The sequence below is a fragment of the Eutrema salsugineum genome, unplaced genomic scaffold (genome assembly GCF_000478725.1).
Source record: "Eutrema salsugineum unplaced genomic scaffold, Eutsalg1_0 scaffold_5, whole genome shotgun sequence".
Taxonomy (NCBI): Eukaryota; Viridiplantae; Streptophyta; class Magnoliopsida; order Brassicales; family Brassicaceae; genus Eutrema; species Eutrema salsugineum.
Window position 1 is genome coordinate 15,615,677 of NW_006256612.1, and position 12,989 is coordinate 15,628,665.

Below are 12,989 nucleotides of genomic sequence, written 5' to 3' on the forward strand. Positions count from 1 at the left end.
TACCTTTGGATGGGAAGGATATTAAAAAAGTTCAGGCCGTTAATTAATTTAATGCTCACAGTCACAGGGTTAAAGCAAAAGAGAAGCAAGCAAGCAATGGTAAATTTACAGCTGCCACAAACAAACAAACAAACAAACAAAACATCGAGACTTGGGGACATGATATCAGTTGATAGAGTAGGAACGAGAACAGACGGTCTGCAGAGAGTCGGTGAAGAGAGATGAGAAGCTGGTGAGGGCTTGGAAGACATTTGGCAGGCCGGTTTGAAGATTGTTGAGAGTCATAGCCCGAGTCACCTCCACAGCCTTTTCGTGCCTCATCACCTCATCCTCCACCTGCCTCTGACAAGCCGCCAGCTCCGATTTCTTCTCAGAGAGCGGGTCCCGTGCGTCCAAGGCCTCGGGTCCAGGGCCTATCCCAACCGTCGAATACGCCTGGTAATACTTCCTCTCTATGCTCCTCAGTGACGACGCCTTCTTCTCCAGCTCCTTTCCTGCACTCTCCGTGCGTTTCTTCATCTTCACCTCTTCCCCTTGCTTTATTGATATGACATGGACCACGTTTACAAAGCTCTTTATGGCTTCTGACGCCACCGTGTCAGGCACTCGCTCCAGGCTCAGCTTCCACTCTTCACACAAGGCAAATGACTCCGACCGCTGCTTCTTTGGGTCTTCGTTGCTCAAGGGAACGAGGCTTAGCTTGAACCAGGCGTGGAGGGAGCTTATGAACTCCCTTTGGAATTTGATGATGCGACAGAAGCTCGAGTGCCACAAGGAGACAGCTGACTCTAGGTCCCGCGTCACTTGCCTGTGTACTTCTGACGTTGACTCACCTTTCTCTGTTTGGTTTATCAGACCACGCACTTGTTGGACGATGTTGTTCTGGATTTCGTGGTACTCGTGCATCGACTTCCACATGTACATTAATCTGCATTTGCAAATGGTGGTTAGACACGCAAACAAATCCTCCCTACTTCTACTTGAGTTTTGCCTTGGAAAACGCACAACAGCTGCCAGATTATTTTTACTTTTGATAATATGTTCACAGACTAAACCAGCCATCAAGGAACGATGAAACACAAACCCAGCATCCTTCAAAGATATATATAAAAAAGAAAGAAGAAGGGGAAGATGATGGCTGACCCGTGGCAGAGTTCAACAAGCTGAGGCACAAGGTCAGTGTCCCGGAGGCGGAGAATGGCATTAGACGTGGTTAAAACAGCCTCCGAAGTAACAATGATCAGTGATTGCAATCTGGTGATGGAAGTTTTAGTCTTGTCTAGCTTGGAGTCATCTCCTCCCTTATACTCCTGGCTCTGCAACGCAGACAGCTTCTTCTCGTGCTCAATCTTGACTCCTTCCCTTGCCTAATTTTGCATTCCCAAGTTTATTAGGAAACAGGGGAAAACCGAAGATGGAAAAGAGAACAAGGAAATAGCAAACATACCTTGACATCCTCATATAGCTTCTTCTCCCAGGCCAGGAGTCGGTCTAGAGTGGAGCAGAGGCTCTTGAGGCCGCCTTGTTCATTCAGGGTTGATGCATCTAGCTTGTATTTCACTGCCAATGGTGGTTTAGAGGTCCAGCTTGCGCTCAAGTTGCTGAAAACACTGCTTGAATGGTACACCGTCTCTGCAGAGAGAGACGCACATAGATATGTGAATGAAGCGATTCTCAAAGCACTAGCTAGACAAAGTTGACTAGCGATTCTCAAAGCACTAGCTAGACAAAGTTGACTAGCGATTCTCAAAGCACTAGCTAGACAAAGTTGACTAGCGATTCTCAAAGCACTTGCTAGACAAAGTTGACTAGCGATTCTCAAAGCACTAGCTAGACAAAGTTGACTTACTCCTCAGCTTGCTGAAGCTGCGGTCGAGCTCAGCACGGCCGATCTCAAGCATAGCGGAGACCTGGTCACCAGCGGAGGCAGCCTTGTCGAAGTAGAGTTGAACGGCGTCGAGGATTTCCTTCAAATCCTTGTGCCTTACCACCATTTTCGTCTTGTAGCCGTAGGAAGAAGTCATAAGATGGTCGACCTCGTCCTTGCCGTGGTGGTCTGGTTGCTGTTTCACAGGCTGCGCAGGAGCAGGCGACTCAAGACCGGACCTGGAAGCGTGAGCTTCGCCCTCCCCATCACCGTCGGACGAAGTGGTGGCAGTAAAGCGGTCATGGTCGTCGCCCCATTCGCTGCAGAGAACTTCCTCGGGCTCAGTTTCAGCGTCGGAGTGGCTACGAGGAGGGTGCTTCTCCCGAGCTTTGCGTTCGAAGAACTCAGAGTCGGGGGGAGAGGGAGGGTAGAAATTCTCCCAGTTCCAGACGGAGGAAGCTTGGGAAGGAGAGCGGGAGTAAGCGGAGTTCTGGTGAGCAGTTGGATAGAAAGACCTAGAAAATGTGAGATTAGACCTCTCGCTGACAGGGGAGGAAGACGGAGAGGACTCGGAGAGAATGTGGGGAAGCCGGAGCCTACGGTGGGGATGAGACGGGTTGTGGCGGCGGCGTGTACGGCTTGTCGTGGCGGCGGCGGCGGCGGCGGCGGCGGGGGGCTCGAGAGGAGGGGGTTTGGGGGAAGGGACACTTGGAGCATCGTGGTTGGAGGGGCGGAGAAAAACAGCGGGGGTGTTTTCAGAGACGGCGAGGGGTTCGCCGGTGCCAAATGAGGAGAGGGCGGAGCCGGTGAGACGAAGGGACCGGCAATAGTCGGAGTGAGCGGCGGCGAGATGGTGACGAGCGTAGACGGCCTCCTTCATGAGACGGCGGCGCTCCTTGCAGCGGCGGACGGCGTCCTCACTGTCCAGCTTGGAGGCTGTGCATCCCATTTCTCACCAGAGTACACACACGAGCCACTCTCTCTCTCTCTCCTCTCTGTCTTTTCTGTTTTTCAATTTTATATTTTCAAAAACTTTTTGTCTTTTCAACCAATTAGAAAAAGAATGATATTTTCCACACCGAAAGAAGAAAGACTGAAAAAAAGTAACCAAAAATACAGTTTGCAAGAGTGGTGCTTGACCGAGTCACCGAGGTTTCTTTTTTTGAAAGGCCGACTCGGGAGAAGATAAAGACAATTTATCTACGGGAATAATGGGAAACTTTCAAACTGGGAAGCTTTGCATTTTTGCATTGTCGTTCTTGGTATAGAGAAATACAACCAAAAAAAAAAAAAAAAAGAAGAAGAAATTGGGCCTGGAGGACACGACGAGGGGCCTACATATCTCGAAGCGAGGGACGCAAATGAAAAATCACAGTAGCAATTTTCTTATTTCAAAGGGCTTTATTTTCTGCTCAACAGCTTAGCAAAGACAAAGAAAAACACGGGTGACCAATCAAGAACCCTAATTTGTTTGTGCAATCATCTTCCAGTCGTCTGCAAAGTCAATACACACCCTGTTACATTACATAACTACAAGTAAAATCAGATTCTTCTTCCCACCAGGGTTTTTCTCCCAACACTATATATATAGCTAGTAGAAACACTAACGTACCATTTGCGATTGCCAGGGATGATCCAAGGCAAACCAGAAACCCCTTCTCCTTTCTTAAGGTGATGAAATGCTGATGCTTTCACCGCCTCCTCCTCTAGTGAAACCGAAATCCCCATATATCCCCTGCGCGAAGCAGAACGCTCTTTTACCAACACTTTCCCCCAACCTCATCATACAAGTTTTGTTCGTCTTAAGGAACTAAAAAGCAAATTTTACTTGACCATGTCTTATGTACATACCATTGCGTCATTGACAGCATATGTGACACAGTAATGTTCCTGTTGAAAACAAAACCATAATCAGATGTTTACCTCAATTATCTACACACTAGATCCATCTGTCGCATCATCTAAAAACATGTATAGTGGAGACTCTTGGAATTTAAGACCAATCATCTTTTGCTCTTTTTTTAACTTTCCCATACATACATAGGTGGCAAATCAAGTTTAATAAGGTGGAGACAGACTTGCCTGCATCATGTGCCACTCTTCAAATTCGTCAAACAACTCCAATCGCTCGATCCTACAACACACAACTATCCAATTCAAATATAGTTTCCAAGAGAAGTAGGCTTTTTGACGAAAGGTCATGTACAATGTTGTCTATTTATATATAGAAAGAGGTTCATCTAAGAAAAAGAATGGAAAGCTCAGAAGTCAAGGGCGACAACATTTCTTATGTATTTCTTGACAAAGATTAACTTTTCCGAAAGAGTTCAGGCCAGAGACTAGATATGAATAACATAATGCATTTACACAACTCTAACGATAACTACAGCACTTACCTGCGTTTTTCTTGAGTATCAACAAAACTACCATACACTTTTAGCATGTCCCAAGCAACAGCTCTCTGATACACCAGAACAGAGATGAGAGTAAGATACGAGAAGCCATATATTATACATTATACTTGAAAGTTAGCCTGCGTTCATCCAAAAAATGTACATTATTCTAGCTACAACCAGACATCAAGACCAAAACGGAAGACTGAAGACTGCATCATGGTACTATGAACCAGAGACGCTTTCAAATTCAATACTGTCATCTTGATAGTTGATACCCTATTGCCACATCATAACCGATGGAATTATACAGGAATTGACAACGACCTGGCATAGATTTTTAGCATGTTTTTGCTAGATGACTTTACACTCAAATCCTTGCATATTTTCATTTAAATAAGTTGCACTTCCAACTGTTTCGCAACTCAGTGCATGATTGCAAAAATGAATACATCAATCAGATTTGCATTTCATTAAATTTTAACTGCAAAACGCACCTGCCACCCATTGTCAAGAAACAATCTCTCCTTCGCAAGTAGAGTCGGCGACGCATCAATGCTTAAGAGTGCACAACCCCGACTCTGAAGCACAGAAACACCATTACGGCTATAAGAAATCAGAACGAGCTTCAATGAAGGTAAATTGATCAATAACAGATGTACAGAAGTCATAATATCGTGATATTTAAATATATTACTAGATTCGACATACTTTTGCGAAAATTTCAACAAGTTAAGCTTTACTCATGAAGATGTAATTGCGATAAGAGTACACATTATTACCTCTAAATTTCTAATCATTTGATGTCCAAATGCATCATCTGGATGGATCTGCAAACAGAGAGCCAAGACAAATCAGAAGCAGGAATCATATCTGCAACATTATGCAGACAAAGAAAATCACATTTAAAAACTCTATAGATATAAAATGCCAGAAAACCTGCTCATATAAGAAAAATATTGCAGTTGAAAACGTTTCTGACGCCCACTTGACGATGGCACGGCTTGAATCTGGGTCCAGATATATCAAAACACATTCTGCAATAATAAATGTCGGCAGACTGATAATGATATTAGCGATCAAGCAGGTGGAGTTGAGGTGAAGAAAATATGTTATAACAGTGTGTAACATAAAAAAATCTGTTCATGCGTACCTTGGATCCATATCTGCAAATGATATGACATCTCTCAATTTCGGTATATCACGCAGGTCAACTGGAAGTAACTTGTAATGATCACTGAGCACTTGCCCTTCCTCTGCAGAATTAAGAAGCATAACAAATATAGAATAAGCTACTAAAACTACAAGCCAACGGTAAAAAGCAAAAGGGAGTTGCATTAATGGCATGTAGAAGCTGACAGAATGAGAGGTAAAGAACAATATCAGCAATAGCTGGACTGCCCTAGTTGAAATTCATCATAAAGAAAGAAATCACTCTACATTTCGCATAACAAAAAGGCCTCTCACCAACTAAAATAGATGCATTTGCTCCTAGCTTGTCCCTTAGCTGGCTGGAGCTTTCTATAACAGCAGCCTTTTTACTTGTCACCTAACGTAACAAGTGAATCCATTAGGCATTAAGACTCAGTATACCTGAAGAACATTTTGTTCAGCATTCTTCAAGTAAAATCCAATTAGTTAAGAAAAAACATAAAATTCATGAATGGTACCTCCTTAAAGTCCAGTTCCACATACAAATTGGGCCCGGTGCCCTCATCCTACAAAAATGGAAAAATGAGAAGAGAAGCACCTTCAACTCCCACAAATACGCCCGACTACATATAATGAGGACAAAAAGAGAATACAGTAAACTTCCCAGACCTACAAAAACGAAAAAAGACGCACCAGCAACTGAAAATACGTAGTATCAAAGCCAGCTCCGAGTGACAATATCTGTTTCTTCGCTTGAGCTGTTTCATTAGAACTTGTCCCACAATCCAGAAACTGAGACATAAGCTTTCGGAAGGCAGCCCAGCGGGAAAAGTAACCTAGGGATCCAAAACAATAGCGTTAAGCTGATCCAAACAGGACACACAGCTAAAAACATTACCCACATCGGTAAGAGTTACCTCTATTAATTATCGGAGATCTTCGAACAGGTCTTTTCACAAAGAGATGAACATAATCGTCTTTCATATATCCCTTTTTGACACAAGACCTTCAACATTCAGAGCAAATCAGCATAACCACACACCTTATCTTATCTATGCTCTAAAATCCACAAAAAAAACAAACTAATAAAACACAGATCAATCCGGTACTGAAACAGGGAGTAAGAAATAACAATCTCAAAGAAGAACCCTAATTTACGGGAGATTTGGGGAAACAAAACAGAAGAAACCAAGTGGAAGAGACAAATACAGAAAGAGGTAGCGTACAATTTACTGGCCGATGCATCGTCGTTTGTAGCCTGCACAGCCGCTCTACTGCTGCGAGATTCTGCCGGTGAAGTCGCCATATCTTCCGATCAGTTTCTTTCCAACGGGACAGAAGCAGAGCCTCTACGTGTTTGTCGCCGCTGGCAATTAGCAAACAGTAGTACGACGGGTTTATGATCTTTATTATTTTGGGCCTTGGCCCAATAGATACGTTTTGATTGAATAGGTAATTAACCTATTTAGTGCTATGTTTTGAAAAAAAAAAAACATATCTTAATGTTTACTCTTGAGGTATTTTTTTATTAAAGGAGATTAAGTTTTAATGTTTTATCTAGAGGGAAAATCAAGAAAACAAAAAAAGAAGCTTATATTTTGTCTTTTGATTAAAAAAGGAAATTAGAGACGTCATATTATTTTCCGTCATATAAAAAGAGCTGACGAGAAGAAAAACTAGCAAGTCTCTTCCCGTTTCTATATCGGACTTTCACTTTGCGGTGTGGAAAACCCTAACACCGGATCTTGCTTTTCGTCGAAATCGATTCATCGTAAGCTTTTGGACTCTGGTCTGCTTTTTTTTTTCTTCTCCACCGATGCTTCCTACACCCTTTGATTGCTGACTTCAGTTTCTGTATTCGTAGTGCGTGAGTGATGGATATCGAGCAGAAGCAGGCGGAGATAATTAATCATCTCGTTCACCGAGCTTCTTCATGCAAAGGCGAGGCCCTGGGTCCTATCATAATCGAAGCTACATCGCATCCTTCTCTATTCGCCTTCTCCGAGATTTTGGCTTTACCCAATGTTGCCCAGGTCACTGTCTCCAGTGTTTCTTTCTTACGCTTTAATTGCTAATCATATGTTGGATCCATTATGCTTTGATTTTGGGACCTAACTCGACGATCTAGGGCTTCTCTTGTTTGCTTTAGGAACCTTCCCAAGATTGATAGTTTTCTGTTCGTATACATAGGAGTGTGTCTTTGTTTTTCTTTTCTTTTTCTTTTTTTGGCTTAGTGGTGGTGCTTTCTTGTTTGCTGAACGTTTGTTTTACAGAAATTAGTTGTAAATGTTTTCGTTTGAGTTACTCTATTCATGGAGTTAGTAATATTACTTAGTAGGTTTCTCCTAATGTTGCATTTTATTGGTCTCTTAAGCTCTTAACAATGCATTGCAGCTTGAAGGAACCACAAATTCTGTCTACCTGGATGTGCTACGGTTGTTTGCCCATGGCACCTGGGGTGACTACAAATGTTCGACTAGAACCTTGAATATTTCGATTCGTTTTACCTTATGAATCTGGTTCATACCCGCTTTCACATTTTCTTATATGAACGAAAACCTAGGCAATGCTAGCCGTATTCCTCAGTTGGCTCCTGAACAAATACTAAAGCTAAAGCAGCTCACTGTGCTTACCCTTGCGGAGTCAAACAAGGTCTTACTTTTTTTTCTTTTGTTGGTTGGCATGTAGCTTAATACTTTTTTTGTCCTAAATCAGCACTAAGTAATTAGGTTCATGATTGCCCCTAGCCTGCTCTGTTATGTACTCTGTTCCATTATCTATTCGATTATTGCGGGTCCCTTTTTTCAACTTTCTAAGACGCCCCTGTTTACTGTACCTTAGTTTGTTTCCCTATCTCTTGCACATGTATCTCACTCTTCTTGTTAATTACTTAACTTTCAAATAGATATTGCCCTATGGTACACTGATGGTCGAGTTAGATGTCACCAATGTCCGTGAACTCGAGGACTTTCTTATCAATGAATGCATGTACGCGGTGAGTACTCTAAGCAACTTTTCTTTCTGAGTAATCTCTATTTTTATTTACCACCAAGTTGCACAGGCAACTAAGTATGGTGCTGATTATTTTTAAACTGTCCAGGGTATAGTTAGAGGAAAACTGGATCAGCTGAAAAGATGTTTCGAGGTGTGTTTTGTGTCTCATCTCCTTATATAACCATTGTGATTTTTGTTTTAACTTATCACACCTCTTTGAGTGTCATATATCTTGGAATCATGCAGGTTCCATTTGCAGCTGGTAGGGATCTAAGGCCAGGACAACTTGGGAGTATGCTACACACAATGTCAAACTGGTAGTTTCTTTCATCTAGTTTTCTACTTCCTTTGGTTCCCAGGTTTTTTTTGTGCTCTTTATCGTTTTGATAGAATCCGTACATAGTGTTAGAAGATATGACAATAACGATTTTACCTCCGCGACCTGCTCTTGAATTCTATGTGAATTTTCCTTTTTTTTTTATGAAACAGTTTGTGCCTTGCTTGATTTATGAGACTGTTAATGTGCTGGCAATAATTGATGTGTAGGTTGAACACATCAGAAAATCTGCTTGTTTCAATTCAAGAGAAGATAAAATGGGCGGACAATATGAGTGAGATGGACAAAAAACATCGTAAAGAAGCCGAAGAAGTGGTGGAAGAAGTGAAGAAGTCTCTGTCCATGAAGGTCAGTGAACATGTGATGGGTTTAGAAGCCTATTCTCTACCAAGTATATAATGTAACTAGTTATGGTTTAGAATCATGGTTACTTTTACGTAACCATGAGTTAAGAGTCCAGTTAGCTTTTCTGTCGTATATCTTCAGAGGATTAGAGTTGGTTTATCATGAATTTAGTTCATTGCAAGAGGAAGGGAAGAGACTCCAATATGAAATCTCTCAAGGTCTTCCAGCTTTGTAATTTTATAGATTAAAAGATATGTTTCTAAATGTTGAACGAGTCAGTGAGTCGTGGCAGGTTTTTTTTTTTTAATGGTCAAGATTGCCATTCGTGGTGTGACATTTAAACTTACATGGTGGATATAAAATCCACCACAGACGCCTGCTGTGTTACATTTTAGTGGTAAAGTATCGACCAAAGATGAGAGGAAATGAAGTGTTTGGAATGCAGTACTTAGCATATGCACTTATACTTGATTTAGCTGTTACGTTTTAGAGGAATGAAACAAGGTTTTTGTGCGTTGATTTAAAACGAAATGTAGAAAGGAAACTGTAGACTTTTGTGAAATGACATTGGGATGGGTATTGGTCGATGTAGTCTTACTTACATTGTGGACAGGTGGATATTGACATCAGAGGGCATAAAGAGATGTTTGGGGAACCAAGTGGAGTGATGGACTACGAAAAAGATGGAATCCGACCAAAGAGGTAACATACCATTAAATATTTGATCTGATATATGATACAAGGCATGTGCAAGTATGAGATTATATAATGCAAACTAGAAAGGAGATGATAACACACACTCATCTTTGGAAACGCAGGAGGAGGCATCCGGTACCAAGGTAGGGATTTGTAATGTTGTTAATGGACAAACCATTTACGGAGAGTAGATTATGATGATGATGATTTTGGGGTGGGGTGGAGGGGGACTTATGTAATGTAAGCCCTCTTTTGCTTGCAAACATGAGGGTGACTCTTGAGATAATTATATATACATAGAGAGAGGAAGAGAGGCCCCTCCTCTGTTTTTCTATTATATTTGCACTTTCTTGAAAACGCTTTACTTAGGCCACGTTTTCCATTAACCTCTTCTCTATTTTATATATCCAAGCAAATGAAACTCGATAAGGAAATCTTGCTTTTGCTTCCACGGGTATATCATGATTATTTTTTTTATTTTTATTTTTGTGCCCTCGATGTAGGTAGCTTTTTTCTTTATTATTTATTTCTATTGAACAAGCTTATAATATGCAAAATTGCAAACACCCTCATAGGATAGCCTTCGCAAAGAGCCTGATCCTCTCTGCTTTTCACACTCGGGGTTGTTCACATTATTTTTAGTTTGTATGTTGCTAGCTTTGCTTGATCTATTTGGCCTCAATCAAAAACATAAGTAATTTTTTTAGGAATGAAAGAGAAAAAAAAAAGAGTTTTCAGACATCTGAACACAATTTCCCATTGTTGTAAATAAAAAAGATTTCAATGTTTTCTGTACAGAGGGATATTTGCCTCGAGATGACTTGCCAGAGTCTGAAACTTAACAGACCTTGATGTTGACACCAATACTCTGCAACTGATCAACAAGGACTGGTCTCCTTGGCTTGGCCCCTGAAGACTTGAGCCATAAGCAAGAGATCTTTGCAAATGCAGCTTGGCTTACAAACTGGACCTTGCAAGCCAGACTCTGCTCTGGCAACACATCCACGGACGCAGCATTACCACCTGTGTTTTTTATAGGCTCATCATACCCAGCCAAATCTGACTCTGTTACCACCACCACCGACCCATCATCAAAACCTGACAAAACCTGTTTCGGCCCTGCACTTGCTAAACGTGTTCGCTTTACAATTTCGTTTGCCTTCCTTGCCATATTGTAACTGTAGAATTGCTTCACAGCCTGCCCATTCAAAATCTATACCACCTTAGCAAAAAAGCGCGGCACCAGTTTGTCAAATATGAATATATAGAAAGCGCACCTTCCACTGAGCCGAAGCAAGCATGACCCGCGGCCTTATGGACCTAATGTACTCAAACGCACACTCGGGTGTCATTTCCCTGTATTTCACCTAACGGGTAAATGGGTACGAGTGAGAAAATATATCCTCCTCTTGATAAAGGTAAGCTAAAAAAAAAAAAAAAAAAAATAGTCAAAGGATGGATGGCAAACCAGGTAACAGAGAACAATGGTTGTGCTGCGTCCCCGACCAGCCTTGCAGTGAACATAAGTAGTCTTGCCACTTGACGCATTCCCTTTTTTACCAAAGAAAGCAATGGGATGATGCCAGACAAGACAAGTAATGAGTTTTCAAGAAACAGAAAACCAGATGATATGGGAACTTACTGTGAATAAAATCAACAGCTTGGCAAATATCACTGATTGATGGAGCAAAGAGATAATCCCTTGTAGGAAGCTCTAGATGGTTAATACCATGAGCCTACAAGGTGCAGGGGATCAAAATTAGAGTATATCTATCTAGTCTAGTAGAAAGGTGAATGAAAAGAAAAAAAACTTACATGATAGAGAGATGTGGGAACCAAAGTCTCAAAAGGCTCGTTGAGGGTAACGACGCCATATACACCAAGTTCCTTGAGACGTGGAACATGAGTGGGGAAAGGCACAGCACCTAGCAAAACATGCTGATGACCCACAAAAGCTTTATATATCATGGGAAGAAACACATTATTGTAAATTATATCTATCATCATCCACGAAATAACCAGATTCTTTTTGCAAACTACATCTTATATCATCAATTCATCATCAACAAAAAAAAAAAAAGGTGAGAGGGTTTTTACCTCATCGACTAGATCCCACCATCGGAATTCTGACTGCATCATGTTCCTGAGAACGTTGTATAGCAATGTTGGGTAGAAAAGTGCGCGACCTCCAGCTCCAACAAGAATACGTTTCGCATTCCAAACACCTAAATCACTTGTACAAGCCACAATCGATTCATTTCCATCCGTTTGGCTCATCTCTTCTTCGCCTTCCTTTAACTCTTGGATGTACATTTTTTTTCTTTCTAGTCCTATAGTAGTTTTTATTTCTTGACGAATCTAAGTCGTCGTGGAGACAGATCAAAGAAACCCTAGAAATAGAAGAGCCTAGGAAAACAAAATCGATTTGGGACAAAGGACGATTATTATTGATCACGAATCGGGCGATAGATATGAGGCACACTTTTTATGATTAGGTTAGGGAGAAATGTTAAAAACATGGGAGGACAAGTCATCTGATCTTACTCAAAAAGGATAATCTCCAATCTTTCCTTTTCTCAACAAACCCAGAGGCTCACCAAATAAAATTCACTGCTCTCCAATTATTTCCATTTCCCTCTTTTCTTTTTTTCTTTTTTCGTTTACATTAAGACAAGTGTGGGAACAAAAAATATCCTCTCTTTTTGGGGATCTAGCAACAAATTGTAACAATTTCATTTTTCTAACTACTACTATATTACATAAATCTGTAAGCAATTTTTACATTTCAAATATTTTTCTGCGTATTTTAAGTATAATCCCTTAAGTTTAACAAATTTATGACTTTTACCAATATGTTAACAAATAAAATATATAATCTATATGTTCTTCATTATATTTTCAGAATAAACTATCATAGAAACACAAAAAAAAAAAAACGAAAATTAATCTTCTTATGTGGAATAAATCACCATTACCACCAAACTTTCTGATAAACTTATTTTCTTACGCTAGATAATATACAATTATTGAAATATGTATAGCTACACAAACAACATTGTTGGGTAGAAAAGTCATATTTGCATTTCAATCATAGAATGCAGGTCTGTTTTCTGAGGGGCAAATTTTGGGCTTGGGCTTTATAATAAGAGAGGCCTTTGTGTTGCAATGAAAACCCAATCTCAAATTACATAGAGAAGAAGAACAA

The 12,989-nt window shown here is 40.8% G+C and overlaps 4 protein-coding genes across 7 annotated transcripts; 1 reads left to right on the forward strand and 3 right to left on the reverse strand.

The window, feature by feature from the left end:
* Positions 1-19: 19 nt before the first annotated feature.
* Positions 20-3,018, reverse strand: LOC18994738 (nitrate regulatory gene2 protein). The gene is made up of 4 exons (XM_006418426.2): positions 1,850-3,018; positions 1,448-1,632; positions 1,144-1,367; positions 20-928 (listed from the first exon to the last, which is right to left on the reverse strand). The coding sequence occupies exons 1-4, from the start codon at positions 2,814-2,816 to the stop codon at positions 166-168; spliced, it is 2,139 nt and encodes a 712-aa protein (XP_006418489.1). The 5' UTR covers positions 2,817-3,018; the 3' UTR covers positions 20-165.
* Positions 3,019-3,083: 65 nt separating this feature from the next.
* Positions 3,084-6,784, reverse strand: LOC18994739 (leucine carboxyl methyltransferase 1). 3 transcript variants are annotated; one of them, XM_006418429.2, is made up of 14 exons: positions 6,639-6,784; positions 6,330-6,418; positions 6,106-6,248; positions 5,931-5,978; positions 5,728-5,809; positions 5,414-5,516; positions 5,200-5,320; positions 5,043-5,090; positions 4,758-4,841; positions 4,264-4,328; positions 3,950-4,001; positions 3,719-3,757; positions 3,480-3,602; positions 3,084-3,381 (listed from the first exon to the last, which is right to left on the reverse strand). In XM_006418429.2, exons 1-13 carry the CDS (start codon positions 6,716-6,718, stop codon positions 3,534-3,536), a joined length of 1,023 nt encoding a protein of 340 aa, XP_006418492.1. In that variant the 5' UTR covers positions 6,719-6,784; the 3' UTR covers positions 3,084-3,381; positions 3,480-3,533. The 3 variants fall into 3 exon arrangements, with proteins under 3 accessions (XP_006418492.1, XP_006418491.1, XP_024008196.1); XM_006418428.2 differs by having other exon boundaries at positions 3,110-3,361; XM_024152428.1 differs by having other exon boundaries at positions 3,110-3,361; positions 6,330-6,471; positions 6,639-6,779.
* A 281-nt stretch (positions 6,785-7,065) lies between these two features.
* Positions 7,066-10,749, forward strand: LOC18994740 (COP9 signalosome complex subunit 7). Of its 2 annotated transcripts, XM_006418430.2 has the most exons (11): positions 7,066-7,183; positions 7,277-7,445; positions 7,807-7,882; positions 7,976-8,064; positions 8,318-8,407; positions 8,513-8,557; positions 8,653-8,723; positions 8,953-9,091; positions 9,702-9,790; positions 9,907-9,927; positions 10,583-10,749. In XM_006418430.2, exons 2-11 carry the CDS (start codon positions 7,287-7,289, stop codon positions 10,602-10,604), a joined length of 801 nt encoding a protein of 266 aa, XP_006418493.2. In that variant the 5' UTR covers positions 7,066-7,183; positions 7,277-7,286; the 3' UTR covers positions 10,605-10,749. The 2 variants fall into 2 exon arrangements, 1 of the variants encoding a protein (XP_006418493.2); XR_002898012.1 differs by lacking the exon at positions 10,583-10,749 and having other exon boundaries at positions 9,719-9,790; positions 9,907-10,170.
* LOC18994741 (putative dual specificity protein phosphatase DSP8) lies at positions 10,516-12,410 on the reverse strand. The gene is made up of 6 exons (XM_006418431.2): positions 11,882-12,410; positions 11,600-11,722; positions 11,427-11,520; positions 11,253-11,335; positions 11,062-11,151; positions 10,516-10,982 (listed from the first exon to the last, which is right to left on the reverse strand). The coding sequence occupies exons 1-6, from the start codon at positions 12,095-12,097 to the stop codon at positions 10,623-10,625; spliced, it is 966 nt and encodes a 321-aa protein (XP_006418494.1). The 5' UTR covers positions 12,098-12,410; the 3' UTR covers positions 10,516-10,622.
* Between the last annotated feature and the right edge of the window lie 579 nt (positions 12,411-12,989).

Bases quoted from the DNA above. Each gene is read 5' to 3' on its own strand.
- LOC18994738 (XM_006418426.2), bottom strand. From the start codon at position 2,816: ATGGGATGCACAGCCTCCAAGCTGGACAGTGAGGACGCCGTCCGCCGC. The intron at 1,633-1,849 runs GTAAGTCAACTT...CTCTCTCTGCAG, and splicing joins CAGCTTCAGCAAGCTGAGGA to AGACGGTGTACCATTCAAGC. The intron at 929-1,143 runs GTCAGCCATCAT...TTGCAAATGCAG, and splicing joins CTTGTTGAACTCTGCCACGG to ATTAATGTACATGTGGAAGT.
- LOC18994739 (XM_006418429.2), bottom strand. From the start codon at position 6,718: ATGGCGACTTCACCGGCAGAATCTCGCAGCAGTAGAGCGGCTGTGCAG. The intron at 5,810-5,930 runs GTACCATTCATG...TTGTTACGTTAG, and splicing joins TGGAACTGGACTTTAAGGAG to GTGACAAGTAAAAAGGCTGC. The intron at 5,517-5,727 runs GTGAGAGGCCTT...TTAATTCTGCAG, and splicing joins AAATGCATCTATTTTAGTTG to AGGAAGGGCAAGTGCTCAGT.
- LOC18994740 (XM_006418430.2), top strand. From the start codon at position 7,287: ATGGATATCGAGCAGAAGCAGGCGGAGATAATTAATCATCTCGTTCAC. The intron at 7,446-7,806 runs GTCACTGTCTCC...AATGCATTGCAG, and splicing joins CTTTACCCAATGTTGCCCAG to CTTGAAGGAACCACAAATTC. The intron at 8,065-8,317 runs GTCTTACTTTTT...ACTTTCAAATAG, and splicing joins CCCTTGCGGAGTCAAACAAG to ATATTGCCCTATGGTACACT.
- LOC18994741 (XM_006418431.2), bottom strand. From the start codon at position 12,097: ATGTACATCCAAGAGTTAAAGGAAGGCGAAGAAGAGATGAGCCAAACG. The intron at 11,723-11,881 runs GTAAAAACCCTC...GTGGGTCATCAG, and splicing joins GGTGGGATCTAGTCGATGAG to CATGTTTTGCTAGGTGCTGT. The intron at 11,152-11,252 runs GTTTGCCATCCA...TTTACCCGTTAG, and splicing joins CCATTGTTCTCTGTTACCTG to GTGAAATACAGGGAAATGAC.